The following is a 27800-nucleotide window of genomic DNA, read 5'->3' as shown; positions in this document are numbered from 1 at the left end:
AGAAGACAGCACACGATGCCACACCATCTCAGCTCATCCAGTCTTTGCACAAGTGGCAGATTACCTCTAATATACGACACGTGGACTGCGTATGCGCTCAGCCACGCTGACAGCCATGCGTAGTCACGACCACGCTAGAGGAGGAGACGCACCCCAACCTCACATGTAATTTAACAAACTGACCATCTGCGTATGCGGAAGTCTCCATTTATTGTCTCTGCATTCCTTCGCGGCGGCAGTGAAATTTCGTTATAATGGAATCGTGTATAAACACACTTCGTTACATTGAGGTTCAAAATACAGTGAAATCTCGATGATACGATCACGGCTAATACGAATTTCCGGATGATACGAATTTTTCTGAGGTCCCGGCCGAGCCCCATTACTTTGCAACGTGCTAGAGAACGGTTGTTACGAATAGATTTTCGACCCGCGTCGGTTGATACGAATAAACGCCGCCCCACCGACGGCCGCGAAAGAGAACAGCGTTCAGTCACGCGCGTTTTCCCTTTCTCTTTTGGTGCGGAGGCGCAGACACGGCGCCGGACAGCGCGGAAGCCGCGACTGGGCGCGAAGAGTTTGAAGCAGTGGGCTTTTGTTACTTTGTGCTTTTCTTTTTGTCCCTTCGCTCGCTGCGGCGACCGCGCTTCCCTACGCGCGCGCGGCCGCCGCAGCAAGCGAAGGTTCGTGCGGTCTATCGCTTCAACGGAAACTGAGCGTGCGTAAGCACAGCGCATACAAAGGTCAGAGACGTGTGGAGATCGCTTTCAAGATACGGTGCCCGGACAGCCGGCACAGGCGCAAAGTACAAGAACGCATTTGTTGGCAGAGTAGAAGCCCCCCCCCCCCTCCCGCGCTACCTTCCTTTCGCACGGGGAGATTGCGTCGCCAGTTACCCAGCTCGGTTTGCAAGATACGCATTTGGCGCCGCAGCACACCGTCGCCCCCCCCCCCCCCCCCCTCCCATACCCCCACAGCCTTTCGCGCAACGGAAGTCGCGCTTGCTCTCCGCTGTGCGTTCGCTGTCCGAGAAGGCGCGCGTCCCCCACGCGTTTTCACTCGCACATACGGCACGCTGTGACGACTTTATCGCCCTTGGACTTGTGCTCCACGTCTCGTCTCGTGCTACTACTCGGCATCGCCCTCGTTGATCTCCTCTCCCATCAGTGGGCGCACCTCGTGCTCGCTACCGCCCTTGTCGGCGAGATTTTCCCGCGGAAGCCGCAATTTCGTCTCACGCGGCTGCACTGGAAGCGGTATGCGTATACATGGAGTTCTATGGGAGGGTAAACGGGAGTCGGAAAAGGCCGCATTGTAGCCAGTTCTGCACTATAAACGGTTACGTTATAAGTGGTCAATACTGTAAATGCTTTTTACGTACATGTGCCTGAGTGAGTTCACCTCTTGACTCTTTAATTTAGCTAGTTTTATTGTGTTTCGATGATACGAATTTCGGCTAATACAAATTTTTTTCGTGACCCCGTGAGATTCGTATCATCGAGATCCACTGTACATGGGTGTTCTATGGACAAGAAGTTATAAAAAGTAAAATACTTTCTTATAACGAAGTTTAGCTATCTTTGACAAAGCGTTGCTACACGCACATATACACTTGCCTTTGGCCTAGACAGTCCGTGGCCATGATTTTCTAGCAATGCCTTATGTGCTATTCCTTTTCGCGTTTTGTCGGTGGTCAGAGCAACACTCCGCCTGTGTTCTCAATGGGATCAGTCAGCTATGAACGGTGGATGATAAGAACTGAATGGAACTTGAAAAATAAATCACAAATGCAGCCTTTACGACTTAGTGGCTTCGGTTGATTTAGGTGCGGTCAACAAGAACTAGATCGACTAGGCTTCATAATGTGGTCGATGACCATGCTGGTGATGTATCAAAACAAAAATATTGCAACTTTTGCTAAACTTGGTGGTCAAATGATGCATTCAAAGTCTGAATTATCGCACCGACGCACTGCAAGGTGTTTGAAATTTCAGTCCTCTTATACAGTAAGTCTATGAGGCCAGTGGCGGTGCTCCGGAGCTGTCCGAATAAACAAGCATGCGCGAATTATCGGTCGGCAACTATGAACATATATTCATTACATGATGATACTGGCGATAAACATTAGATTTACTTTGCTTTATCCGATAATTTATTATAAATTATTGTTTGTCATATACTGAGATTTTACAGTGTATTTCGTGGTGTCTCTACAGTATGCAAAGGTGTACCAACCAGTGCAGCTCTCAGCTCAGCAAGATACTGCCTGTCATCTCACATAAATTAGTGAACTGCCATGCCTGCTTGCGCTCAGCCTCCTAAGGGAACCACGAAGGCCATATTGGGAACAGCATGATCCTCAGAAATTTCAATCATTGCATAAATAGCAAGAGGAAGAGACGGAATGTCTGCATACCTCTTTGTGCTTCTCCATGGTTGAGTAGATCTTGGCAGAGAGATCATTTCCTGTGTGGGGTACCGTAGACTTCTTGTTGTTCTTCCGTTGGTTGCTCTTGTTTTTGTTGGCCTTCTTGTTACGCCCACTCTTCTGCCCTTTCTTTTCACCCTGCTGAGGAAGTGAAAGCCACAAGCACGTTAGCCACATTTTAATTAATGACAAATAGCATGCTAGCAACACCCATATATCATAACCATTCCATATAATATACGAAATGGTTATGCCACAGAAAATGTCCCAGATCAAGAACTGTACTGCAAAACGCACGGAGGGAGACCTCCATGACTGCAGTACCTCCTCAGCTTCCATAGCGTTGCCAGCGAAGTATGAAATAGGAAACGCAAAGCAAAGGGGAGCCATTTTCTTGAGACTGCTACTCACCTCAGCACCCTCAGGTTCACCATCCTGACTGCCTTCCGAAGCAGCAGCGGATGCAGCCAATGCTTCAGCAGCTTTGCGCTTCTCCTCTTCCTCTTGGTCGAGTTCTTTTATGCTTTCCTCGAGCACGTTGGGCCAAAAGTCACCTTCAAAGTAGGGTAGCTCACAAGCACTCTTGAGGTTGTCCTCGGTGGCCTGCTTCAGAATGTCCTGCATGACAACAATGGGCAGTGTTCAGAGACAGAGTACTAAAAACTCGGGTCCACGAATAAATATGAGCAAGCAAAAATACATATACAGTTAAACCTGCTTATAACGAACCTCCATATAACGATTCCTGGATATAACGAAATTTTTCTATTCCCCGCCGTTACTCCATAGAAGCACATGTATTTGAGACCTCTACGTAATGAAGTGGCAGTGGGAGACCCCCCTCGATATAACGAATTTTCCCCACCGACAACCTAGATATCACCCCAAATTTTGTCATTTTTACGCGAAGAGCAACCGGAAGCACCTTCTCAGCCGCGACGGAATGGGAAGCGGCGGCGGCGCGCTTGAATTCACGGCGACTGCGAGGCGAGAGCGAGCGCACATGTGTGTGCGTGCGAGCATGCGCGAGGCGTGCCTGCATCCCTCGTACCCGGCGATGTTGCCGCCACGGGCGTGGCCTTTCCTCCTCATGTCATTCAAACCTGATCCCGCCGCTTGCTGCAGCTGGCCTAGCGCGCCAAGCCGGCACTCTCCTTTTCCAGTAGATGTTGCCGAAGAAAAAAAAAAAAAACATTTTTTTTTTCAACGCTTTGGCAGCGCCACTCTTTGGTTACTGCGCAAGTCTCTGAGCTTCACTTCACTAACCTGACACTAGGTGACACTATACGACACTACGACGCCATCATGTTGCTTGCTCTTCATTTCTGACGCCTCGCGCTTGTGGGCGGACATTACTTGCACAAGAAATTTAAATGCATAACCGAATAATTAAGAAAAATTCACTAATTGAGTTTTTAACGAATTACCTGGTGGCCCATATTGAAGTTACAAATTGTAGCCGTGGAGTTCGCAAGGCAGATCCACTTCGAACGAATTCTCGGGATGACGCCAGTTTCGAGATATTAATTCCCGAACTGTGCGGAGAAATGCATTGGCGTTCCAGTTAGTTTCTTGACAAAATGTCGCTTTGTGCATTTAAGCACAAAATTAACTGGAACACCAATGCATTTCTCCGCAAAGTTCGGGAATTAATATCTCGAAACTGCCGTCATCTCGAGAATTCGTTCGAAGTGGATCCGCCTTGCGAACTCCACGGCTACAATTTGTAAATCGCACTATGGGCCATTAGGTAATTAGTTAAAAACTTAATTTCAGAATTTTTGTTAATTATTCAATTATGCATTGCAATTTATTGTGCAAGTAATGTCCGCCTTTTCGAGCACACCAGTTCATTAAATAGAATTGGGCTATCTGCTACAGGGAAGCTGAAATAAATTTTGAAAGTGTTCGCCGAGACACCCTGTATATACATACACACACCTCAATTACTATGACTTCAGCATAAGGACATCAACAAAAATCCACTGATTTGAACTGTTAATGTAACATCATCATCAGCCTATCTTTATGTCCACTGCAGGACGAAGGCCTCTCCCTGCGATCTCTAATTACCACTGTCTTGCGCTAGCTGATTCCAACTTGCGCCTGCAAATTTCCTAACTTCGTCACCCCACCTAGTTTTCTGCCGTCCTCGACTGCTCTCTTCCTGTCGCTAAGCATTAGGCCTACCATTTTTCGTTCCATTGCTCTTTGTGTGGTCCTTAACTTACAACTCATAAAAATAAACTAAAGAAAAAAGCTGCACAAGTTTATTCATAATGCAGCTGCAAATTCGCGAATGCAGGAAAACTGACAGTTTAGGCTCCAAATAATGGTATCATTGGCACTCTTCTCTCCCCCTCCCCTCCTTCCTTTTGAAAGTAATTTGAAATCGTGTTTCCGTTCACTGGTGCACACAACTCGACTTGCTCGATCATGTTGAGTGAGTCACACGTGCTGAGAAAGTCTGCACACGTCTGCTACCTCGAAGGCATGTGTAGAGGAGATGCGGTCACTTTGTCACGGCCGCCGCTACACTACATTTCCAGTAGCACCGCGCCAAAGTTCCGAGATACTAATCAGTTTTCTTTCTTTGCAGTCAGTTACAGTTTCCCTTTCGGTTCAGGTGCGCATATTCCAAGCGCAGTCATGATTTCGGTATGGCCGGACATGGTGCCTCTTCTCGTGGCAACTGTTAAAGCGTTTCTTCCAACTCATTTTTGACGTGTTTCTACTTCTGATGAAACGGGTTTTTAGGACAAAAAATTGATAGCCATAAATTTTGCTAAACAATTTTTTTAACAATTTTTTCGATCTCTTATTGTATTTGTGAGCATAATGTTGGTGCGAGAAAGTGTTTTTCAAACAAAATATTGCTTGGAATAAATGTTTGCTGTATTCATGATTATTCACTACTGGAATCAGCAGTAAAAAATTTTGACCACAGGGGCACAGTTTTGTCGAAAGAATTCAACCCTCAAAGGCCAAGCACACTGCAGCAGAGACGTACCTTGTACTCCAGCACTATCCTCTCCATAATGCCCTTGTCAAGCATCATCTTGTACCAGTCCTGGAGCCGCTTAGGCTTTGGTATCTTCTGCTCAGGAGGATGGCAGTGGAAAATGTAGTCGTCCCCTTCACTTGGTGGGCATGCCCAAATATGCGCCATTGCAAAACTGAGAATAAAAAGAGCAACCTCAGTCAGTACTGCATCTGGCATGACACAAACACCTCTACACGAAGGAACTTAGCTCACCTATAATCAGTGCACCCTAAATAATTTGTAGAAATAAAAATTAATGCCATAATTCTGTCTAAATAATGATTAGCCCACTGTTTATTTGTGCATTGAAAAGTGAGTCGATGCTTATTACATACAAAATAATTTAAGACATTCTCATAACACTAATAAAGCCTTTTATTTCACAAAAAAAAAAAGAATGTATGTGCACTGTATGGAAAAACGAACAGAAGGTGACTACCTGAAGACCGTAAAAGCAACATTCAGGTCTGCAGGCGACCAGCCGACAACTACAACAAGCATGCCTACCAAGTTTGTTTACTTACTAGACCTAACACATAAAAGTTTTTGTGTAGGCAGAAAGTAGCAAGCTGAATTTGAGCAACACAGCCTAAATTACTGGAGTTGCACAGTAATGTTACATGCAACATCTGCACTTCAAGCAACAGGCAAACATGAAATGCAAGTAGGATATAGAAACTTGGGCCAGTTGGTGATAAGTCTGGAAGACCAGCGCTCAGACCAAATACACAGAGATGTGTGTGTCGTTCTTCTCTGTGTGTTTCCTCTGAGAGCATGTCTTCCAGAATTTGAACAATGAAACAACACCCCAATAGGCATGACCATCATGAAATTTCAACCTCAACAGTAAGGCTCCAAACGAACCTTTTGCACTGCTGACATGGTAAGAAAATGTTTACTTGCGCTTTGGCATGAAAATAGTATACGAATAATACGAACATAACCTATTCGTTTTGCATTCTCTTTGAACCAAAAAACTGGTAGTCACACAAGCTTATGCATAATGCAGCTACTGTGACGAGGTTCCACTACCAGAATCAACAGCAGCATGGGGAACATAGCAAGTCTGACTCACCCAAGTTGCTTGACGTAGTCGAGATAACCCAGTAGGATCTCGTGGTAGACTGCAGTACGAAACCGTTTGGGCCTAAAGAAATGCACACTGTCCAGGTAAGCTATGTACACACGACGGGTGTTGGGCGGATGACATTCTGAGCCATACTCTTGCACGTGCATCCCAAAAAAACATGTGTCCACACCGTCAATCTCTTCGAAAGCAAACAGTGCCTTCGCACGGTAGGGAAACTGCTCAGGCCAGTGCCCTGTATCTACATATCTGCAAAATAAAGCAAAATTAAGCGATTAAAACCTTCAGCAGACTACATGCTCCCTATTGAAGAAACACAAAACCTGTACTTTCATTTCAAGCTAATGGACAGACAGGTTTGGCTGTGAAAGGTGTCAGAAAATGTGGATCTAAATTTTTGCAAGCATAAATAAGGGGTAAAATCGCATTCAGTGTCACTTATTGCATACAAGGTGCACCAGCAATGCGAAAATTCAGGAAAACTAATTCGCATAGCTAACAACAAAAAGCCTTTTAACATGTCATTCAATGCATGCCCTGAAAGTTTATATTGTGTATGTCTACGTCAAAGCTAGGAAGCACTTCTCACAAACATTATTGCTCTTTGAAGACAGCTCCACATTAAACCTGAAAAATGAAAATCCCTCTGCATAGTAAGCCCAAACAAAACTCACCTCATCTTCATGCCTGGCTTCACTTCCACTAGCTTCTCTGTACAAGATACAACTCTGATCGTGACTTCACCCGCCCCAGAATCCTTCTTCTTCAAGTAGCAATTGACTCTATTTTCTATGAAGTTGGCCAGCTTGCATGTTGGCAAACCTGAAATTGCAGCCATGGAAAACATATAGACATATCTGCACATGTAAAGGTGAAAGTACGTACTTGAAAAGGTGAAGTATGTACATGAAATCACTATAGTTAAGTCTTAACATCATCCTAATCATTAGAAATTACTATTTACACTGAAACTGGTCAGGTCAGACAATTTCAGACAGTTGACAAGAGGACCCTAAAGGGAGACACTACATCTGGTATAATTGACAGATGGTCTTTTTGAAACTCTCCATGCACTTTTCTGATCAGAAAAAGATGGCTTATTGAGGGGTAAACATTGGTGCTAATGTTCCTTTTCTGAATTCTGCACAAAAAACACCGATGTCAATGGAGGGATGCAAGCACATTATCACATAGCAAATTTCTCAGTGATCCCAGTTTCAGGTCCTACTCATGCGCATGAAGACCACAAAAGTTATCAAGAGTTTTTCATCTATCTGTGCTAGCAATTTAATCTGTGTTTTTTTTTTCTGCCAAGTATGTAAAATCAGCCGGGAAGCAAGTGAAAACCTGCAATGACATGGAGAGCTACTGCGTAGATTCCAAGGTAGCGTGAGGGGTTTAAGGGAGGCGCCGGCGCCATTGCGGGGCTTCACCTGTTCTGCCATCCCCCACCTTTTCCCCGTCCCGTTCCTAACCGGTTCCCGCGGTGGCGCTTCACACGCGGTGGTTTGCGGTGAGGACGGGGCGCCGACGTTACTACGCAACCGCATCGGCTGCTAGCGGCGGAGCCTGGCTCTCTTACCTCCGGGACCGGTGCAAGGTACGTACATGCTTTCCTCTCGTCCACCGACACCTTTGTGACTAGGACTGGAGCTCGCGCACGGTGCCCTTGCCCGTGCGGGGAGCGCGTACTTTGTGCTGATCCTTTCCCGACGCTAAGCCGACGAGCGGTGCCTAGTGCTCGCGCGAGGTCGTACCACGCCGAGCCGCACTTGCCGAAAGCCTAAGCCGAAGGATATTGCCCGAGCTCTCGCGAGTTGACCCATTGGTTATCGCCAGAGCAAGTAGCATAGCCGCCGGGACTTTTCCTAGCGGTGTGTCCCAGCTTGAGCCTGTGCTCTCGCCGCGACGTGCTATAGGCGCCTGTTATTGTATTTTCGCCCTCGTGTGGGACCCCTTTGGTTCCCCGCCACGCGGGCGTTTGTGCAGTGCTGGTGCCGACGGATTCAATAAACGGTTTTCGTCAACTCGGGGCTTTACTGTGTTTTTGCGTGCATCGCTCGGTAGCCCCTTGCGGCCTCTGAGCTCGCGCGCGAGCGCTGCTGAAGGCGACGGCCGACGCAGCCCTGTGGCTCGCTAAGCTCGAACCCGCGGTGGTCGGTCTCCCGTGAGACACCAAGAACCCAAAAGCGTCGTCACTGTAGTTTGTGCATTGACGACGTTAAATGGGCACCTGTACTGTTCGATATCTACTAAAGTAGCTTAACGCAATGTTTCATGTTATTGCATGCCATACATTAATTTTATTTAATCACTCTTTTCCTAGTTAGACACATATATTATACATACAGTCGAGCCCACTTATGACGAACCTGAGCGTCACCATAGTCCCTTAACAGCTTTTTCTGGTTAGGAAACTCCCGCCTCAGCTTAATATAGAGCCAGCGCCTGCCGCTAGGGGCACCATAGTAAAAGAAAGGCCACCTAGCCGAGCTGCCACTCCGCAAATAAATCGCGCATCATCCACGCCTTCGCATTGTGCCTGTAGCGCAGGGTTACATAGTTCCGAAAGAAACGCGGCTTCTTTGATTTTCCGATTACAAAGACACGCGCCGGTCAATGCTATCCATATTCATGCACAGAAGTGTTATAGTGCGTACTTTTCTGTGCTTGCCGCCAGCGCATGACTTTTCATGGCATGCTGTCCGGCAGCATCTGATAAAATAACGCAGTTTCGTCTGCATTATACACGCCCTGCTCCACGTAGCCAAGTGGCAACGTCTTGATCACCTGCCGGAGCTGCCTCGCCGACAATTGATTTTAATAAGTCTAGTTTCACCCAAAAGGCGAAGCATCGATTGCAATAGCAAACTAGCTGAAAGCTATACAAAGCAAGGATAGTAGTTTTATCAGCCGTATAAACTTGGAAAACTTATAACTTGGCCGTATAACTTGCCATTCGCATCAAAGAGAACTAAGCCGCGAAAGACCAGCTCAGGGAGGAAGGACTCTGCACCCGCCGCAGATGGCTTTGAAGATACAGCCACCCGGGTGGAAGCGCGCGGCACAGTACGCGGCCTCGCCCCTTCCTACCCTCCCCGCAGAGCTTTGCTGCCTGGCGGGCGCGCGCAGTGGCTCGGGCGGCACGGAGACAGCGCGTGTCGGCTGGGAGAGGGCGTGTCTGCGGGGAGAGGGTGGCTCGCTCAGGGGAACGAAACAGGTAGCGCGCAGTGGCTCGGGCGGCACGGAGACAGCGCATGTCGGCTGGGAGAGGGCGTGTCTGCGGGGAGAGGGTGGCTCGCTCAGGGGAACGAAACGGGTAGCGCGCAGTGGCTCGGGCGGCACGGAGACAGCGCGTGTCGGCTGGGAGAGGGCGTGTCTGCGGGGAGAGGGTGGCTCGCTCAGGGGAACGAAACGGGTAGCGCGCAGTGGCTCGGGCGGCACGGAGACAGCGCATGTCGGCTGGGAGAGGGCGTGTCTGCGGGGAGAGGGTGGCTCGCTCAGGGGAACGAAACGGGTAGCGCGCAGTGGCTCGGGCGGCACGGAGACAGCGCATGTCGGCTGGGAGAGGGCGTGTCTGCGGGGAGAGGGTGGCTCGCTCAGGGGAACGAAACGGGTAGCGCGCAGTGGCTCGGGCGGCACGGAGACACCGCATGTCGGCTGGGAGAGGGCGTGTCTGCGGGGAGAGGGTGGCTCGCTCAGGGGAACGAAACGGGTAGCGCGCAGTGGCTCGGGCGGCACGGAGACAGCGCATGTCGGCTGGGAGAGGGCGTGTCTGCGGGGAGAGGGTGGCTCGCTCAGGGGAACGAAACGGGTAGCGCGCAGTGGCTCGGGCGGCACGGAGACAGCGCGTGTCGGCTGGGAGAGGGCGTGTCTTCGGGGAGAGGGTGGCTCGCTCAGGGGAACGAAAGGGGTAGCGCACAGTGGCTCGGACTGCACGGAGACAGCGCATGTCGGCTGGGAGAGGGCGTGTCTGCGGGGAGAGGGTGGCTCGCTCAGGGGAACGAAAGGGGTAGCTCGCCTGCGAGGAGGCTTGGGAAAACAGTTTGCGCGCGCAACGGGGTCGGAAGCCATCGTTATATCTTGCATTGCGGTGCAGGGTTTACGCCATCCGTTCGCTGTAACCGATCGGCAGGGCTCAAAGACATTCGTTGTACGTGCAATTTTGTGCCATTGAAATAATGTATATTTTGAAGGTCGCGCAGGTTTCATTCGTTTTAAATTGAGCCATTACTTTTGGGCTTGACTATATATGTATACTTATAGAATAATGGTGAATAAGACACTTACGCTTTGCAGTAAATTTGTTTTCTTTCCGCTTCTTCCCCTTTTGCTTCAGGCAATTATCACAGGTAAACCTGTAATGACAATGTGCAATGTTCATATGAAAACTAATGACACACAATCTCACTACCATATTTCAGAAAAACAAGAAGCACATGGGCCTCTACCACTACTAGACTTATCAGACAGTCCACCATATGCACTAAAGTCAGGCTCGCTTAATTCACATAAGACATGCAAAATTAAGAGTTATCGAACACTTCAAATTTTCAAAGAGTGTTCAAGTTTAGAAACATAGGCACTTGAGCAAGTTTTTGATGAAGGAACCTCTCGTGCATTCCTGACATATCACGGACTGTAACAGTATTAACCTTCTCTTTTATTAGACAGTTTTAGTTTCGTGTAATAGCGGGCTTACCGGATTAGCAGGGTCTTTCGCACATGCACAGAAAGCTAAGCGACCCATACCGTTTAGCGTACGCATGCTATTTCTCCAATTTAACGTTACCGTCTCTGCGTGGTTTACACAGTTTACGTAAAACATGGCGGCGGTGCAGGCCACCCGCTTCGGATTAGATTTGGAATTGCTTTTGTAGAATTCACTTCGTTTGTAGCAAATGTACACCGTAAACGGCTTTCGGTTAGGCCGCTTCAACAACAGAGTATTATGGATAACCTTGTGGAGTTTTCAAGATGGCTTCTCGTTTCGAACGAGCCGAAGCCCAACGACAAAAACCTTCGAGATGTCAGCGCCACCTATCGGTGAAGCCAGGAGATACGCGCGACGGCATATGGCCTCCAAGATCGGAAAATCTCGCAGGCTGTGGTAGGCAACTTGTACTGATTTCGCCGTGGTTCAGCAGCGGACATGATCAGCAGCAGAACAACAATGGAAGTGAGAACAGCCGCACGCAACTCACCCTTCGGGCCAGATTGTATCGAAGTGTAGCACGCACACTTGGTGCAACTTGCGGCCGCAGTCGAGGCATTCCACAAACCTGCACAAAGGTAAGCATCACTCTTTAATTGCGATTCACAAAAGGAAACAAAGCTAGCTTTATAGTGTACAAAACGCCATCCTTCATACAAAGGCAACTAAAGTGTGCGCGTGATGCGCAACAGTTTTAATAAATAGGAGACATGGGAAATACTGAAAGTGGGCTTTCCACAATACAGTCAACAACAAGTTTTACGAACGGCTTCGCGGCATCACCACGTACGCCATAGAGTCATTGTATAAAAACATTTGCAATTTCTAACGCAAGGAACCCTTTGCCACCTGATTTTTCAAACATTTTGTCGTGACCACAGGTCTAAAACGGCATTAATCCAAGCCACCACTGCCATCATTTGGATTATCTCGCCTCGAACCAGCACTCTCGCACACAGATTCTCTGGTAGCCATCACCGTGGGCACGCTAGGCCTAGTGGCTTTAACACACCAAATTTGATGAGGTTTGTTGGATTTACAAGTTTAAAATCTAGTGAGTGGTGGTTGCAAATTCTTAATTTAGGTCGTAAATCAATTTTTTACATAAAAATTGACATAAATCGCAAATTTTCAAAAACGAAACTATCAAGTTTACAATTCTAACTCAGCAATAAAAAATTATATCAAGATTCTGTAAATTGCACCTAATAGTACATCTAAAGCGGACAAAATTGATATATTATACATGGCTTTTGCAACACCCTTGTAAACAATGTAACATATTTATGTAAGATATAAATTGGCATATCAAATTTGTCCGCTTTGAATGCTCTAATGGATGCAGTTTACAGAACTGCGATATTTGTTCTAGCTGCAGAGCTAGAAGTTTGTAAACTCCGGGCTTCTAATTTTTTCAATCTTACCAATTTTTGAAAATTCCATTTAAAAATTTCAGGCCCTAAATCGAAAGTCCACTTCCAACAGTCACTAGAATGCAACAAATTTCATTAAAACCAACGCAGTGGTTATCTAAGAAAAGCATTTCTGCGTTTTGCATGCATTGGCTTCAAAGCTCGGAAAGCATGCCACGTTGCATAATGCCAGTTCCTGAAAGTCAGCTTCACCTCAGTACAGCAGTGTTACACGGTGAAGCATACTCAAAATATTGCGGTCAATCATAACAAAAGGGCAATTGTCACGGGACACTAATGTCTATTCTTTAATATTGCACGTCTTCACCCGCTGTCTCCTCTCGCACCACAAGCACCGATATGCCTAATAAGTGCACTGGGGCTTTCAGAGTTTTTTTCGGATGCGCCTGTGGCTATCTGAGCCCTTGGGGCAGTAAAAAGCATGCATTCATTTTTTTGCACTGCCTGATATTTCTGACGTTTTTGCAACCCCTAGGGAGTCCGAAAATCAGACGTTGACTGCATTAAGCTGCCCTACACAATATGACAGACCTCCCTTGCAAAACAGTGTGGATGTAGAAAGGAAGACACGGTGAAAAGGATAGCAGCACTAGCTCATACAATCTACTTTATTTCTACTTGTAGGGCGATGTCCGCCATCTGACGTGGGTCAAACGAGATGTGCGGGGAAGAACACACACAATTTCACATATCCCCTAGGGGATTGAGTGCAGTGCAGTGTGAATTTAGCAACTAAGTAAATTTCATATGGTCATCCACAGAAGTACAACAAAGTCTCATTGACTCGAACTATGACCTCTCAAAATATCAGCAAAGTCGAAACTTTCTCTCGCCACGAAGTCAACTGTATGTATTTTTCACCCCTTATCTCGAAAAGCTTTTGTGCCAGACTCATGGTTTCTTGAAATCCAGACTATGAAAATGGCTCCTAAGACCAGTGCTTACGGGGCAACAACCTGCCTTTTTTCACTCGGAGTCGAGAGTATCTCCACAATTAACGCCGCACCAACCAAAGTCATGTAGGAGATAGCGCAACCAGTGCCGAACCATCGGGTTCAAATCCACGTCCGGCAACGGATGTGGATTTGACTATTTTGCAGTCATCCTTAGTATCTGTTGCTCCGAGTAAAGAGCAACAGATACTAAGGATGAGCGAATACCAAATACAGTAGCCGACAGATTTTTCGGACTTCAAAAATTCGGACTTGTTGGATATTCCGGACTTCATAGATGTACCGCTAGGGTTTCCACAGAGCTAATGCATTTTCGCGACCGATTTTTCGGACGAATCTAGGTGCCAATGTTCGATTTTCCGGAATAAATCGCTCGCTTTGAGCCATGCTACCCGATCTTGGGGGCCGCCGTGTTGGATTTTCTGCTGGCTTGGCTTCCAGTGGCCCCCTGTATAGCCTTCAAAATTAGTAGACGCGTGCTATCCTCCTGTCTCGGAGGCCATGCCCGCTCTTTCTTGGCTGACAAAACGTTCCAAAAAGAGGCACTTGATTTTTTTCTTTTTTTTTTTTTGGTCAGCTCAGCACTATCGTCATAATCACCTTAGGCGGAATCCGTATTTTTTTTACTTTTTTTAAAGTTTCGGTAGCGCAGTCGCTGTGTGCGGGTGAAAGCTTGCGAGGGTGAGCCGGCAACTTACACGGGAGAGAAGGCGGCAGCCAAAAGTGCACTGACTTCGTTCGCTCGCGGGGCACGGGGAGAGAGAAGGCGACGGGGACGGTGGGGACATCGAAGCAAAACGCAAAGCGCTCCTTGTTGGGACAAGAACAACACGACCAACAAGCCACTCATTTATTACATAGTTTAACTAGCTAAGTGACGTCAGGGCCTGAAACTTCCCATAAATGTGGATAATAGCTAGATAATTATAAACGTCTTTACTTGCTCGAGACCTCGAAAATCATTCGTTATACAGGTCATTGTTGTAAAGGTCACTCACCTAACACTCACAATAGAGCAGACTCAGCATGCTGATCAAAAGAAAGATCAAAAGTGCCTGCGGAGGACTCATCTTGAAAGCGATTTACGATGGGTACAAAGGGCGTGCGCTGTTTTTTGTTTTTTTTTCGACGTTCATGTTGAAGCGAGAGAATAGATAGCACGAAGGCCAATTTGCCCACTGATTCTGGCGTGCTTTCTCACTCCAGCGTTTTAACGAGTTTCCGCGGTCATCGAGCGAGATGTGTTCATGTAACCTGTGCACGCATGACACCGCGCTTATTTAGTTAGTAAGCCCAGGTGGTCCAAATTTCCGGAGTCCCCCACTACGGCGTGCCTCATAATCAGAACTGGTTTTGGCACGTAAAATCCCATAATTTTTAGTTAGTAAGCGCATATTTACAGCTTTATACGGCCGACAAAAATCAACATCAAAAATCAACATCCTTACTTTGTATGGCTGTTTATTTGCTATCGCAATCGATCCTCCGCCTTTGGGGCAAAACTGCGACATTTATCTTAAGCCGCTCTAAGCCTCAATTTCTTTTTTCTTAGGGGGTGGGGAGTTTTCAGACTGTTCGGTTTTTCAGACTGTTTGCGTTTTCGGACTATTTTGCAGTCCCCTGGAAGTCCGGAAAATAGGTCGGCTACTTAACAGACTTCGAATCGAATATCGAATCCAGAAAAAAAAAAGACGTTATCAAATCGAACATCAAATATTAGAAAATTTAACAAACATTTAGGCTTCCAGATTTAGTGCAAGCAACACACTGCTGCACAATTTAAATATTTAGTTAAGGCAAAGATCACTAAATCACCTTTTAAATTGCACACAACACAAACATTTCTTCACGACGTTCCCTGCCACCTTTTAAAAAAGTAGGGATATACTCACGGCTCAAGTTCCAAGTGGTCATTCTTCATTTCAACAAACTGGTCCTTACGGATGGTTCTGCACAAGCAAGAAAAGATAGAAGCTCGTCTACAGACCTCAACAAATTCAATTCTGTAGCACACAAAAGCATGAAAATTTTGCATACTAACAAAGCACCAGCCCACAGATAAACAGTAGTACAACTGCAAAGTAATAAGGGGAAAAAAAAAAGAATATTAAATGACTGCGGTTAACCCAACAGACCTGCCAAGTAGTGGCCCGAGCGGTGTACTGCCATTTGGCATCAATCCACACACTATTGTTACAGCATTTACAGCAAGCATGAACACTGTCTGAATTGCAATTCATGCAAATGAACCTCTTCAGCATAAATGCACTTGTAATCCAAGGTACCTTTTACTTACTGTAGCTTCAAATAGAGGCAGTGAGTACAAGATTCAGGTTTTATAGCCAAGCAGCCCAGTCTGCAATGCTAAAGTCATAAAACCATGAAAGTAAACTATTTCAAGTGAAGTTCCGATAATAGAGCCACAATCCATTCATGATTCTTGATTCTGGCATTTTTCTGCCACATCGAAGCAAAAAGCAAAGCGCTCCTTGTTGGGACGAGAACAACACAACCAACAAGCCACTAATTTATTACATAGTAACATGCTACGTGACATCAGGGCCTGAAACTTCCCATAAAGGTGGATAATAGCTACATAATTATAAACGTCTTTACTTGCTCGAGACCTCGAAAATCATTAATTATACAGGTCATTGTTGTAAAGGTCACTCACCTAACACTCACAATAGAGCAGACTCAGCATGCTGAACAAAAGAAAGCCTTTATTTAACATGAATTCAAGAGAGACTTAATGAAATGTGTTTAATTTTTCTGTGCACAATTTGTCTAACAGAATGTGCGACTGCAGGCAACCTTACTCCGATGAGGTTCCCAGCATGCTCTCCAACAAAATGCAAATGCTACAGAAAATAAAGCTGCAGATTGTCAAATATTGCTATCGCCTCCTCTGCTGTCAAAATTCTTAGTTTGCTTACAGAATCATTATCGTTGCCCATTTCGTTGACATTTGCATCCTTTCCACCTTAGATGGCATTCAAGACATCGGTCGTCAGTTACGTTTACAGGGGCCCTGAATCACCCCTCGGGCTTGGTAAAAAAACATTGTCCTAGGATGGCATACCCTGCTGTGAATATTCCAGTCAAGTTTTGCAGTCATGCGCGGCGCGTGGAGCTTGCAAGCAGAGTGCAAAGTCATCTTTCTCTCAAACGCTCTCATTTCAACACAAGCCTGCTCCTCACTCTCTTCTGGACACTTTATTTTGTCATATAGCAGATTCCCATATGCAGCTGCTATTGGCCAATAGCTGACGTCTATCTAAAAAGGGTGTTTGGATAAGTGCGCTTCTTGCTACTATGGCAGCAATAAAACATTGCTGCCATAGAAGGAGGGGAAAAAAAGATAGGATGTGGAAAGCAATTCGCTTACGTCTGAGGCTGCGTAGGATCATCTCCAAGGGTAACAGAATCACCGGGAATTTCTGCAAAGCACTTTTGGCAGTAGGTGTACCTGTGAAGCAGTACACACGGAGTCAAAATCATGTTTAGAACAACACCACACACAAGCCTCCAGGCTGTGCAATGCAAGGCATCAGCACGTGTACCTACCGGTTCTGGTAGCTCCAGTACTTGGCATCTCGAGGAATGGTACAGAGTTGCTTGCCAAAGCAACAAAGTACCTGAGGCTGGTAGACATACTTGCGACCACAACAGTACCCCAACGACTGCATAACAGGGTCAATCTCCTGCTCGAACTCCTCTGAAAGCTGAAAAGAGAGATAATTTTTTTTAATCTTGTTTGCTTAACTGTCATGGCAAAAGATTTAAACCAAGGCAAGTCAAAGGGAAACACCTGCATTTGGCAGACCTGCTAACATAATAGATTTAAAAAACAGGACAGTGGGAGGCAAAAAATACTAAAATTCAATGATAAATACTAAAGCTCATTTGAATATTCAATATGTTCACTGATTATTAATGATTCACAGACGCCATGCTGTAGAGATGTTGTGAACAGCCACTCAGCTCTTAAAGTCGCAGCAACAATGCTTACGTTATAAGCGGTCTACACAATACACAATGTTCCAGGACAGTATTTCCAGCGAAATCATGCGCAGTCGTCGTCTTCACCATGCTTACTGTCAATTGCTCCTGGTGTCGTCTGCTATAAGCATCAGGAACGTTGGTTACTTGTCATACAAAGGCTCAAACAAAAATGTCCACAGGCGATCCAGCGTTTTCTTTTTATAACAACATTTTTATTTCTACGTTAATTTTATTTCTACGTTATTTCCAAGTGGTCTCCGGTAGTCTGAAATGCTTTGAACACAAATAGTCCTATGCTAACCTATACAATATTCTTGCTATAGAAAGTGGTAATGAGATTTAATTGTAAGAAAATAGTGTAACGCATGCCTGCCGATTGCGAAACACGATAGAGCGTGGTGCGATTAATGTTTGAGATAAACCGCTTGTCACTGAAAAAATTTGATTTTCCTGGTCAGAAAAAGTTTTATATAAAAGTTTTATAATTCGGACGCCTCTGTGGCACCTTCACCGTCTTAATCCAGACTTTTTGCCAGGACCACAGGTTTGCAACGGCATTAATCGTAGCCTCATTCCATTTTGATTACCTCGCAACCGAAGCAGCTCGGGAGACTGCACTCAAGTGGACAAAAACGGCAAACACCTCCTCGAACCGGCGCTCTCGCATGCAGATACGCTGGCAGCCGTCACCACCACAGCAGCAACGCTAGGCCTAGCTGCTTCGACGTTCGCTACCAAGCTTCTTTCTGTTTGGTACCATGCTTTTCATTGAAACAATTCACCGCTATTAGCAATGGCACTGACTCCGCCTTTGTAATCCTCGCCAATGTCTTGGAAACTCAGAAAGCACAGTACGTTGCATAATGCCAGTTCCCAAAAGTCAGCTTAACCTCAATACAGCAGTGTTACGCAGTGAAGCATACGCAAAGTACTGCGATGAATCATATCAAGAGTGGGAAGGCGCTATTGTCAAGGGACACGGTATGTATTCCTTCATTTTACAAGCGTGCACCTGCCACCCCCTATAACAGTATGAGCTATGATAGACCTAATAAGTGTATTGGCAGGCCTTCAAAGCTATATCGGACATGCCTGTGGTGATCTGAGCCCTTGGGAGTAGTAAAAAGGCATGCACCGTTTTAGCAGCCCCTAGGGAGTACGAAAAATCGGCCACTGACTGAATGTGCAACGCCAAGTGCCTAGAATTGCGAGCAAAATTTAAAATTTGTATTCAACTACAATGCCAATTAGCCGACATGAAATTTTGCGAGCGCGTCCTGCGATCATGCTTCATTTCAAAGGCTGCATAGACTAATTTTACTCGATCAGCGCGATGTTTTATTTAGTCGCGAGACCTTGTTCCTGCTCACTAGGGCTGCGGCTGTATGAAAATTCCTCTTAAAAAATTGAAATTCTGAGATTTTACGTGCCAAGACCAACATATGATTATGAGGTACGCCGTAATGGAGGACTCTGGATACATTTTGACCACCTGTGGTTCTTTAACGTCCACCTAGATCTGAAGAGACAGACAACTTCTCAGAACATGAATCAAGATAACCCTGCTGATGGAAGATTGCCTATCGTAATAGGCAATGTTTTTCTCATTAAACGAGGATTTATATTTTTAATTCTTCACTAAACGTCGCGAAATATAGCCTTTAGCACCCCACGCGGCAAAAACATGATGCATAAGCAGCCTATCACGTGACCTTCTATTAGTGTATGTGGTTCCTGGTCTTTTTATTAGTATTGAAATGCAGTACCCTATTTTCTGTTATGTTTTTTGTTTAACTTACAATGGCCAGATAGGCCTTCGTTTGTAGGGAAAGGAAAAATGGCGCTGCCTTTGCCTTCGTTTTCGATGAGTTGGCTTGGCTCGTCTATCGACAGAATAACGAAGCCTGCCGGCCATGATGTAGGCTTGTACTTGAGGAAAAATGCGGTACAAATGTAAGAAAGATCTGTACAACAACACAAGCTTATTGAACCAGCCTTCTATTCTCAATAGTCGTTGAAAAGGTAAAACTGTAGAGTTGCACTGCCTCCTTGAAAGCAGAAATGATGGCCGGCTCTCAGAATTTGCGAGGCCTTCTATTGACATAGTTACCATTTCTCAACGATGCTGGAGGAGGGACTCTTTCTTTTTTAGAGACTGCTCAGATCGAAAAGTTCTGCTTAAAAAATATCCACGTGCTTTTGGAAGTAACCACTGCAGGTGTAAACACTACCGAGGGTGAGCTTTGCGTTGTGCCGTAAAAAATTAGGTCCTCAAAAATCGGTTGTCAGTCCCTTTAAGTATACGCAAGCGTGTTCGCATTTCGCCCCCAGTGAGATGCTGCGGCTGGGGTCGAATCAGCTGCCTCGGGCTTAGTAGCGCAACGCCATAGCCACTGGGCTACCTACCACATGGGGTGGTGATATAGCAGATACAGTGGAACTTCGATTATATGTCTCCTGGTCATGCGACGACCCACACTGCGCCATCGGACGTGAAAAAGGAGAAACTTTTTTTTTTACCGAAGCAGTTGGCGTTTTTTTTCCCCCGCCAGGCGGTGATTTGTAAACGCGCCTTGAAGTTTCGGCAATCGTCAAAGCAGAACGCAAAAATGTCCACCTCCAAAAACGGTGCGCGTGCTTCGGGAGATCACAGATATCACGATTCCGCTGCCTCTGCGGCTGATCTTATCGATACATCGAATAGCAGCGAGTCAGAGGACGCTGACTTTTCGTCAAACTTTGAGTCTGAAAGCGACGACGAAGCAAACCAGCACGGAACATTGGCAGCCGCAGACTGGCCCGCCCAACTGTGCTTGCACTTTAATTTTTGTAGCAGAATACCTGTTCAATTAAAAATTTCGTTTTTTTTTTTTTTCAGAGATAGTGCCTAATAGACGGCAATACATTTTGTATATCTCATAATTTTCGTAACATTTTCTTCTTAGTAGATACAAGTGTGTCTTTACAAACTTTGTTCAATTTTATCGCACAATTTTGATTTTAACAATTTATATCTTTAACAGTGGAGCTGTTTAAGCCGGCCGCAAGTTGTGCCACGAGCCGCAAAACATCGCAGAGCTATAACGTCGCTGCGTTGCCTAGCAACCACATACCACATGTGCGATAGCTTCGCTGAGCTGGGGGAGAGAGAGCTGGAGGAGAGTGAAAGCAGAGTATAAAAATAGCTAGTTAATTCAGTTTTAATGGCGCAAAAGCAACAAAGGCCATGCCCCGAAAGTGGTCAACCGAGAATAAGGTATTTTTTAGCCACTGGCGGAATAAATTCAGTTCTTTTCTGGAGTATTTGGATTATTTGGATTGGTATTATTCCGAGTCCCAATTATTTGTACTTTTAGGCGGTCCCCATCGAGCCCGAATTATCGGTCGCCGGCGTATACATAACGTGAAGTTCGATTTATGAAGCCGCTTTCGTAATGCGCGCTATGCACGTCTGCGGGCCACTGCGGCCACACACGTAATGCGCAATAGCTAATTTTGGCGCACTTTGGCGCAAAATCGTGCATTTTTATCAGGATGGCGCAGGAAATATCGTATGGCGCAATTTGGCGCAGGAGTGGGAGCACTGCATGACTGCAGCCGATGCCTCTGGCGGCAGCTCGGCAGGTTTCGAGCAGAAAACTGGACCCTAATTGCTTCCGAAAGACTGAAGCAAAAGCTAGGGAAGCTGAAACCAAGCGTCGCAGAAGAGAACAGAGTTTAAATTGAGGGAAGCTGACAGTTCACGTAAGCGGAGAAATGAAGATCCGGAGGCTTGTGACTGTGGCCAGTTGAATTCAACGCGATACTACTCAGAACATCGCGAAGAAATCCTGAGTGCCAGGAAACTAAGTGTGTGGTTTGCCACTACTTTACTAGGCTTTCCCCAGCTCCGCTGGTCTCTGGTGTTTGCGGTAGCAGAGCCACACATGTTTATGACATACATTTATGTGTGAAAAGTGCCTTCATTTTGCTTTCTGTTAATGTATTACATTAAATATTGAGTGCAGTAGTTCTTTCAGAAAAAAGCATATGCCGTAACATACAAAAAACACCTATTTTCCCCATGGTAGAGAAAGAGTTAAGGACTGCAGAACATAGTGCCAACCTTTCCCTTCCTCATACAGAACCACTTCTCATTCTGTCTGCGCCTTGTGAACCTGCTCCCGCAGTGTTACCTACAGTGATGGCTAGTGCAAAACACCAGAATTTGCCTTTCGCCGTCAGACTCGAAATCACTATTCCAATCAAAACCCTCCCAATCATTATTCTCACAATACTCCATGCAACCAGGATCTCACTGCCTTGCTCACAAGACACTAAGTAGAACTTACTTTTGTGCAGTAGCGATAGACACGCGACGTCTTGCGGTTGTAGAGCCAGGCATTGTCAAACATGAGCCAGACATCGTCCACATACTGCCAGGGGTCCTGGTACTGGCCTGTGTCCAGTTTCCGTTTAATGGTGGACAGGTCCATTGGGTTTTTGACTATGTCAAAGTAGTCCTGGGAGAAGAAAAGAACTAACTGTTTAATGCTTAAAAAGTTTAGTAAAGCTGATAGACATCCATTGCAGCCAAACATGGCAATAACCTTTCTATCAGAAAAATTACTGAAAGGCAGCTCACAAAAACATCTTTTATACTAATATACTACAATGTACTGCCTTAGAAAAACGGCGGTAAGTAGAGGTGTGTGAATACTAGTAGTTTTAAAGAACAAATCGAATACGAATCATATTTTTCTAATATGTAGTTAGCAAATAAAGTACAGCCTTCTCATCATTATTACCAAACAATTTTCCCGTCATGGTACGCACGCACTAGAACATTTGTCATCAGAATGCAAATTATATCGCATGCTTCATTAAATGCTCAAAGGGAGAACTAGAAACAATTAAGCAGTTCGTTAGCAAATTTGAGGTTTTTCGGAGCATGTGCGGTCATGCATTGTCATATAAGTCTAGAAAGGCAGCCTTGTTGGCCCATTAGTAATATTTGCATATCCTTCGCGATCAAATCAGAAATGCACACTGTCTGCGGCGATGGCAGGGTGAAATGACGCATGCACCTTTTCTCTCATTTTTCTCCAATCATGGCATCATCTGCTGCAAATAGTCGCGGCAGATGATGCCATGATTATATCAGTTGCAATTAAATGTATTCATATTATTCCAATGCAGGTGTTGAAATTATAGACAGTACCATACAATACTCATTGCCAAATGCTATCTCTAAACACTTTATTTTGAATGATCGTATTTAGCCGGTCTGACCGACGCAGCGTGGTTTTTGGTATGTGAAGCCACAGAATTTTAATTAGTAGGTTATGTCCACTGTTGATTGGATGAAAGTTATCGGATGTGTGCTTCAATTTCATGTTTTATCATGCTCAGTCTAAGACACGAAAGATTCAAAAAGTGTTCAAGGAATACTCTGGATCTTCTAATAGTGACTATTCGATTCGAGGACCAAATCAAACAGGACAATATTTGATTTAATATTTAAATGTTTCGAATATTTACAACCCTTAGGGCTAAGAAGAACTAGGTCACACTCGAATGGAAGTACAGTGGAATCTCGATGATACGATCACGGCTAATACGAATTTCCGGATGATACAAATTTTTCTGAGGTCCCGGCCGAGCCCCATTACTTTGCAATGTGCTAAAGAACGGTTGTTACGAATCGATTTACGACCCGCGTCGGTTGATACGAATAAACGTCGCCCCACCGACGGCCGCGAAAGAAAGAGAACAGCGCAGCAGTCACGCGCTTTTTCCCTTTCTCTTTTGGTGCGGAGGCGCGGACGCGGCACCGGACAGCGCGGAAGCCGCGACTGGGCGCGAGGAGTTTGAAGCGGTGGCGCTTTTGTTGTTTTTGTGCTTTTCTTTTTGTTCGTGCGATTCGTGCGGTCTATCGCTTCAACGGAAACTGAGCGGCGTAAGCACAGCGCATACAAAGGTCAGAGCTATGTGGAGATCGCTTTCAAGATACGGTGCGCGCGACAACACCGACAGCCGGCACAGGCGCAAAGTACAAGAACGCATTTGTTGGCAGAGTAGGAGCCGCCCCCCCAACTCCCTCCCTCCCGCGCTACCTTCCTGCTTTGCTCCTTTCGCGCGGGGAGATTGTGTCGCCAGTTACCCTTGCGCTCAGTTGCAAGATACGCATTTGGCGCCGCAGCACAGCATCGCCCCCCCCCCCCCCCCTCCCTCCTTCCCATACCCCCACGGCCTTTCGCGCAATGGGACTCGCGTTTGCTATTTGCTGTGCGTTCGCTGTCCAGTGAAGGCGCGCGTCTCCCACGTGTTTTCACTCGCACATACTGCGCGCGGTGACAACTTTATCGCCCTTGGACTCGTGCTCCCCGTCTCATGCTCCTCCTCCGCATCGCCCTCGTCGATCTCCTTTCCCATCGGTGGGCCCACCTCATGCTCGCTACCGCCCTTGTCGGCGAGATTTTCCCGCGCAAGCCGCAATTTCGTCTCACACAGCTGCACTGTAAGCGGTATACATATACATGGAGTTCTATGGGAGGGTAAACGGGAGTCGGAAAAGGCCGCATTGTAGCCAGTTGTGCACTATAAACAATTACGTTATAAGTGGTCTATACTGTAAATGCTTTTTACATTTGTGTGCCTGAGTGAGTTCACCTCTCGACTCTTTAATTTAGCTAGTTTTAAATGTGTTTCGATGATACGAATTTCGGCTAATACAAATTTTTTCGTGACCCCATGAGATTCGTATCATTGAGATTCCACTGTAACAAGAGAACAAATGGTGACATATGTAACTAAAAGCAACTTGATTTATTCCAAAACTTCAGGCTCATAATTGACAAATCAAAAGCAACCAGCAAACAACAAAATGTTCAACTTACAGGAATTTGAAGTAGTTGAGGGTCCACAGGTTGCCGAAATGGCAAGGAGTGCGGGTCTTGTCTGTACAGTTTTTCTAATGTTGGCATTAAGGCTTGCCGCAACTCATCTGGCTTGAATACTGAAATGCATGAACACATATTCTAAGCACTAGCCACCATATTCTAATCACAGTTTGATGACGAAAACAAACAGCGGGCCTAAACAGCAAGAAAATAATATACTAAACAAGACCACAGTACACTGCCTATAAAGCCAGAGTCATTGTATGAGCACATGCACATGTGCCATGGTGATGTCAACACCTAGACACATGGTTAATCTTGACTGAATGATTCATGGGGTTTAATGATCCAAAGCAACAGTGGAACTACGAGGGCATCAAATAAAGGGCTCCAGATTAATTTTGACCATCTGATGTTTTGTTTAAAGTAAACCTAATTTTAAGTACACTAGCATTTTTGCATTTTACCTCTATCGAAATGTGGAGACTGCAGCCGGGAAATCACCATTAATTCTAGAAAAACTACATTTCAAAACTGCAATATCAAACTAAGCCAAAGGTCTGGTTATAATACCTTTGGGCAACTGCACAAAGACAAAAGGGACACTTCTCAGCATTCACACGAGCAATGCACGTGCTAGTGAAGCAACTTTAGCGCACCTTTTTTATTAGACCTAGGCTTTGGCGGTGAGCTAGCAGACATGGACGAAGATGAGGAAGACTCTGCTGCTGTACTGACAGGCTCCGTTTTAGCAACTACAGGCTTGACATCAGGCTTGGCAGCAGGGGTCGGAGCGTCACCTCCACCCATGCTGCTGGCTGGGGTGGATACAGGCTCCTCTTTCACCGACAGAGGCTCTTCTTTGACCGGTCCAAACGACGGCAGCCCGTTCTCCCCAGGACCATCCAGCCTGTTTTCACCTTTGCCTATGGAGCGCAGGTCTGGTTTACAGTCCACCTCCATCTTGCTTCCATCTTTCATTGACTTGGGTCCCCTGCACAAACAACAGCACATCAGAAGGCAAACGATGGCACAGCAAAGGCTTAGGGTGCTGAAATAGTCCATGCATGACATAACCCAACGTCACCTACTGGCTATTTTGGCATCTCTGGCACCCGACTGTATCTTGGTGTGGAAATACCATTTTTCAGTTCAGCAATGCAGTTCAGCTGGTGAACAAGATGCTCCACTTCTTTGATGGCAAGCGGTGACAAACCGTAGACTATAACTTATCACTGTTGTTGTTATGAGTAATGACATGAGTTGCTCCAGCCACAACAGTTGAGCATGAACTAAAATGGCATGTAAGGCAATATCTTGCTGACAGTAATAATTAGATGTTAACATTTTGGAATAAACCATGCCTAAACAAATGTTTTATTCACATGCTCCTTTTTCCTTCATTTTATAAAAGCAAACAAGTGCAAAAACTGCCGCTTTTTTATTCTGCATGAAAATTTTTGTACGACTTGTGTAACTTTCTAGCAGCAGATACATCAAAGCAACTTCGCAGTAAGTACAGCGTGAAGAGAAAGTTATGCTCACCCTGAGCTACTGTCAAAGTTCTCAATGGACTTTTTGCCCTGTGCAGGAGTGGTGGCAGCCGACCCTTCAGGTGTGGACAGGGTGAGCGAGAGATCGGGGTCAGGGCCTCGAGATGACTCTTCAGGGTCCTCAGTGGCCAGGATCTGGTCAGGTAGTTGCTGAGATGGCGGTGGTAGTGGTGCTGGCACAGGAGCTCCCAAAGGAGTCGGTGGCTGTGAACCGCCTAGACTCGAGGGCACAGACGAGGCTCGCGGCGGCTGCTGGCTAGGCGGGCCCTGCGGCTGAGGTGTCGAAGCCTGGCCCAGCAGTGATGACTGCTGTATCAGGCCCGCTGTGCTGCCTGGTGGCGTCTGCTGGGGCGGCAGCTGCTGCTGCGGTGGCTGTTGTTGCGGCTGCTGTGGCTGCTGCTGCAGGTGCCCCTGAGGCTGGCTCACTGGTGTCGAGTTGAGCTGCGATTGTAGCATCTGGGACATCTATAAGGGAATGACAAGCACCGAACATCAGCAATGCAAATGCACATACCAGTTTCTAGAGAAGCTACATGGATTCGAGGTGATATTCTCATCTAACGCAAGAGCTACAGAAAAACCGCAGAACTGCAAGAAAGACACATGAACTATTCACATTGTCCCTTCCTTGAACACCAAGCCTGTCCAAAGCCCACAAATCCTGTTCCACACTGCCTCCTTTCAAAATGTTTATTACACAGGCCCTATTTGCACTTCATTGCCATATTCTCAATTCATCATTTTTGGAGGATATGAGTTGCTCCTGTGTTTAGAGGTTGTATGAATTTCTTTTCTGGCATTACATGCGGCAACCAGATCAAATGGCCACAGCAAGGCGAGAGACCCCAAAGCACTCACAGGGGTCACTGACCAGGCTTCAAAGAAGGTCTCAAATAGTCTTGCAGAGCAACAGATTTTCCATCCCCCATACTTGCCAGCTCAGCAAGCATATTTCACTACAGCTGCAGGATACTGACGTGTTTCAAGGCTAAAAGAGAGGAATACTAGAACAATTGAGTGCCCCATTTTCCACAGTACATGGCTCCATTAGCAGTTATCTTGCTGTCAGCACTCAATACTCATATGCATTATAATTGGCCACCATTTCAGAGAACTAATCTTGCAGAAGAAAGCACGAAGCACATCACCTGTGCAGATGCTGCAGAGCCTGTTGCACCACCTAGTTGCACTTGACTTGTTTGGTTCATCAGCTGCTGAGCTTGCTGCTGGATCTATAAAACAGCAGGGCAAGGTGTTGACTTTGTCAATTTAAAAAACGCGATAGAACCTTTCATTGACTTTGTCCTCATGACCAGCTTGTCGCAACCTTTATGTTAACTGCTTTTTGTTTGTCTCTCCTCCAATATTTTTAAAATGCAGAGAGGTAAACATGCACTTCATTCGTAATGTAACAAAAAGAGACCTTTAACTGATGCAAGCCGAACACCACACTTGCACATGTGCGCTTATGGCCCAACCTTAACAGGGAATACACAACTATTCAAAGGGAATACAGCCTAATTAACAGACATATATTTGAATTTCAAAGGAGACACTTTTATTGTCTTTTTGTTGCCTTTGTCCATGTTCAGTTTTATCAGTAAAATGTGACTCATGGGCTTTAAGCCGAAATGCAGCATAAAAATGTCTGTGGTAATCCACATCATGGCTCACCTATAAGTTATAACTGAAGGTGGAATACC

At 45.9% G+C, this 27800-nt stretch overlaps 1 protein-coding gene across 1 annotated transcript in view; it reads right to left on the bottom strand.

Moving 5' to 3' along the window:
- Nucleotides 1–27800, bottom strand: part of LOC119449543 (CREB-binding protein-like) — a 57757-nt gene that overhangs the window by 2630 nt on the left and 27327 nt on the right. The window contains 15 exon segments of the mRNA XM_037712732.2: nt 2417–2569; nt 2840–3046; nt 5439–5604; nt 6547–6807; nt 7233–7380; nt 10849–10916; nt 11763–11840; nt 15551–15607; nt 17047–17127; nt 17226–17383; nt 21995–22165; nt 24542–24660; nt 25204–25538; nt 26090–26562; nt 27246–27329. Coding sequence (XP_037568660.1) covers nt 2417–2569; nt 2840–3046; nt 5439–5604; nt 6547–6807; nt 7233–7380; nt 10849–10916; nt 11763–11840; nt 15551–15607; nt 17047–17127; nt 17226–17383; nt 21995–22165; nt 24542–24660; nt 25204–25538; nt 26090–26562; nt 27246–27329 — 2559 coding nt within the window.

The sequence above is a fragment of the Dermacentor silvarum genome, chromosome 4, assembly GCF_013339745.2.
Source record: "Dermacentor silvarum isolate Dsil-2018 chromosome 4, BIME_Dsil_1.4, whole genome shotgun sequence".
Lineage (NCBI taxonomy): Eukaryota > Metazoa > Arthropoda > Arachnida > Ixodida > Ixodidae > Dermacentor > Dermacentor silvarum.
This window is presented reverse-complemented; position numbering and strand designations above follow the sequence as displayed.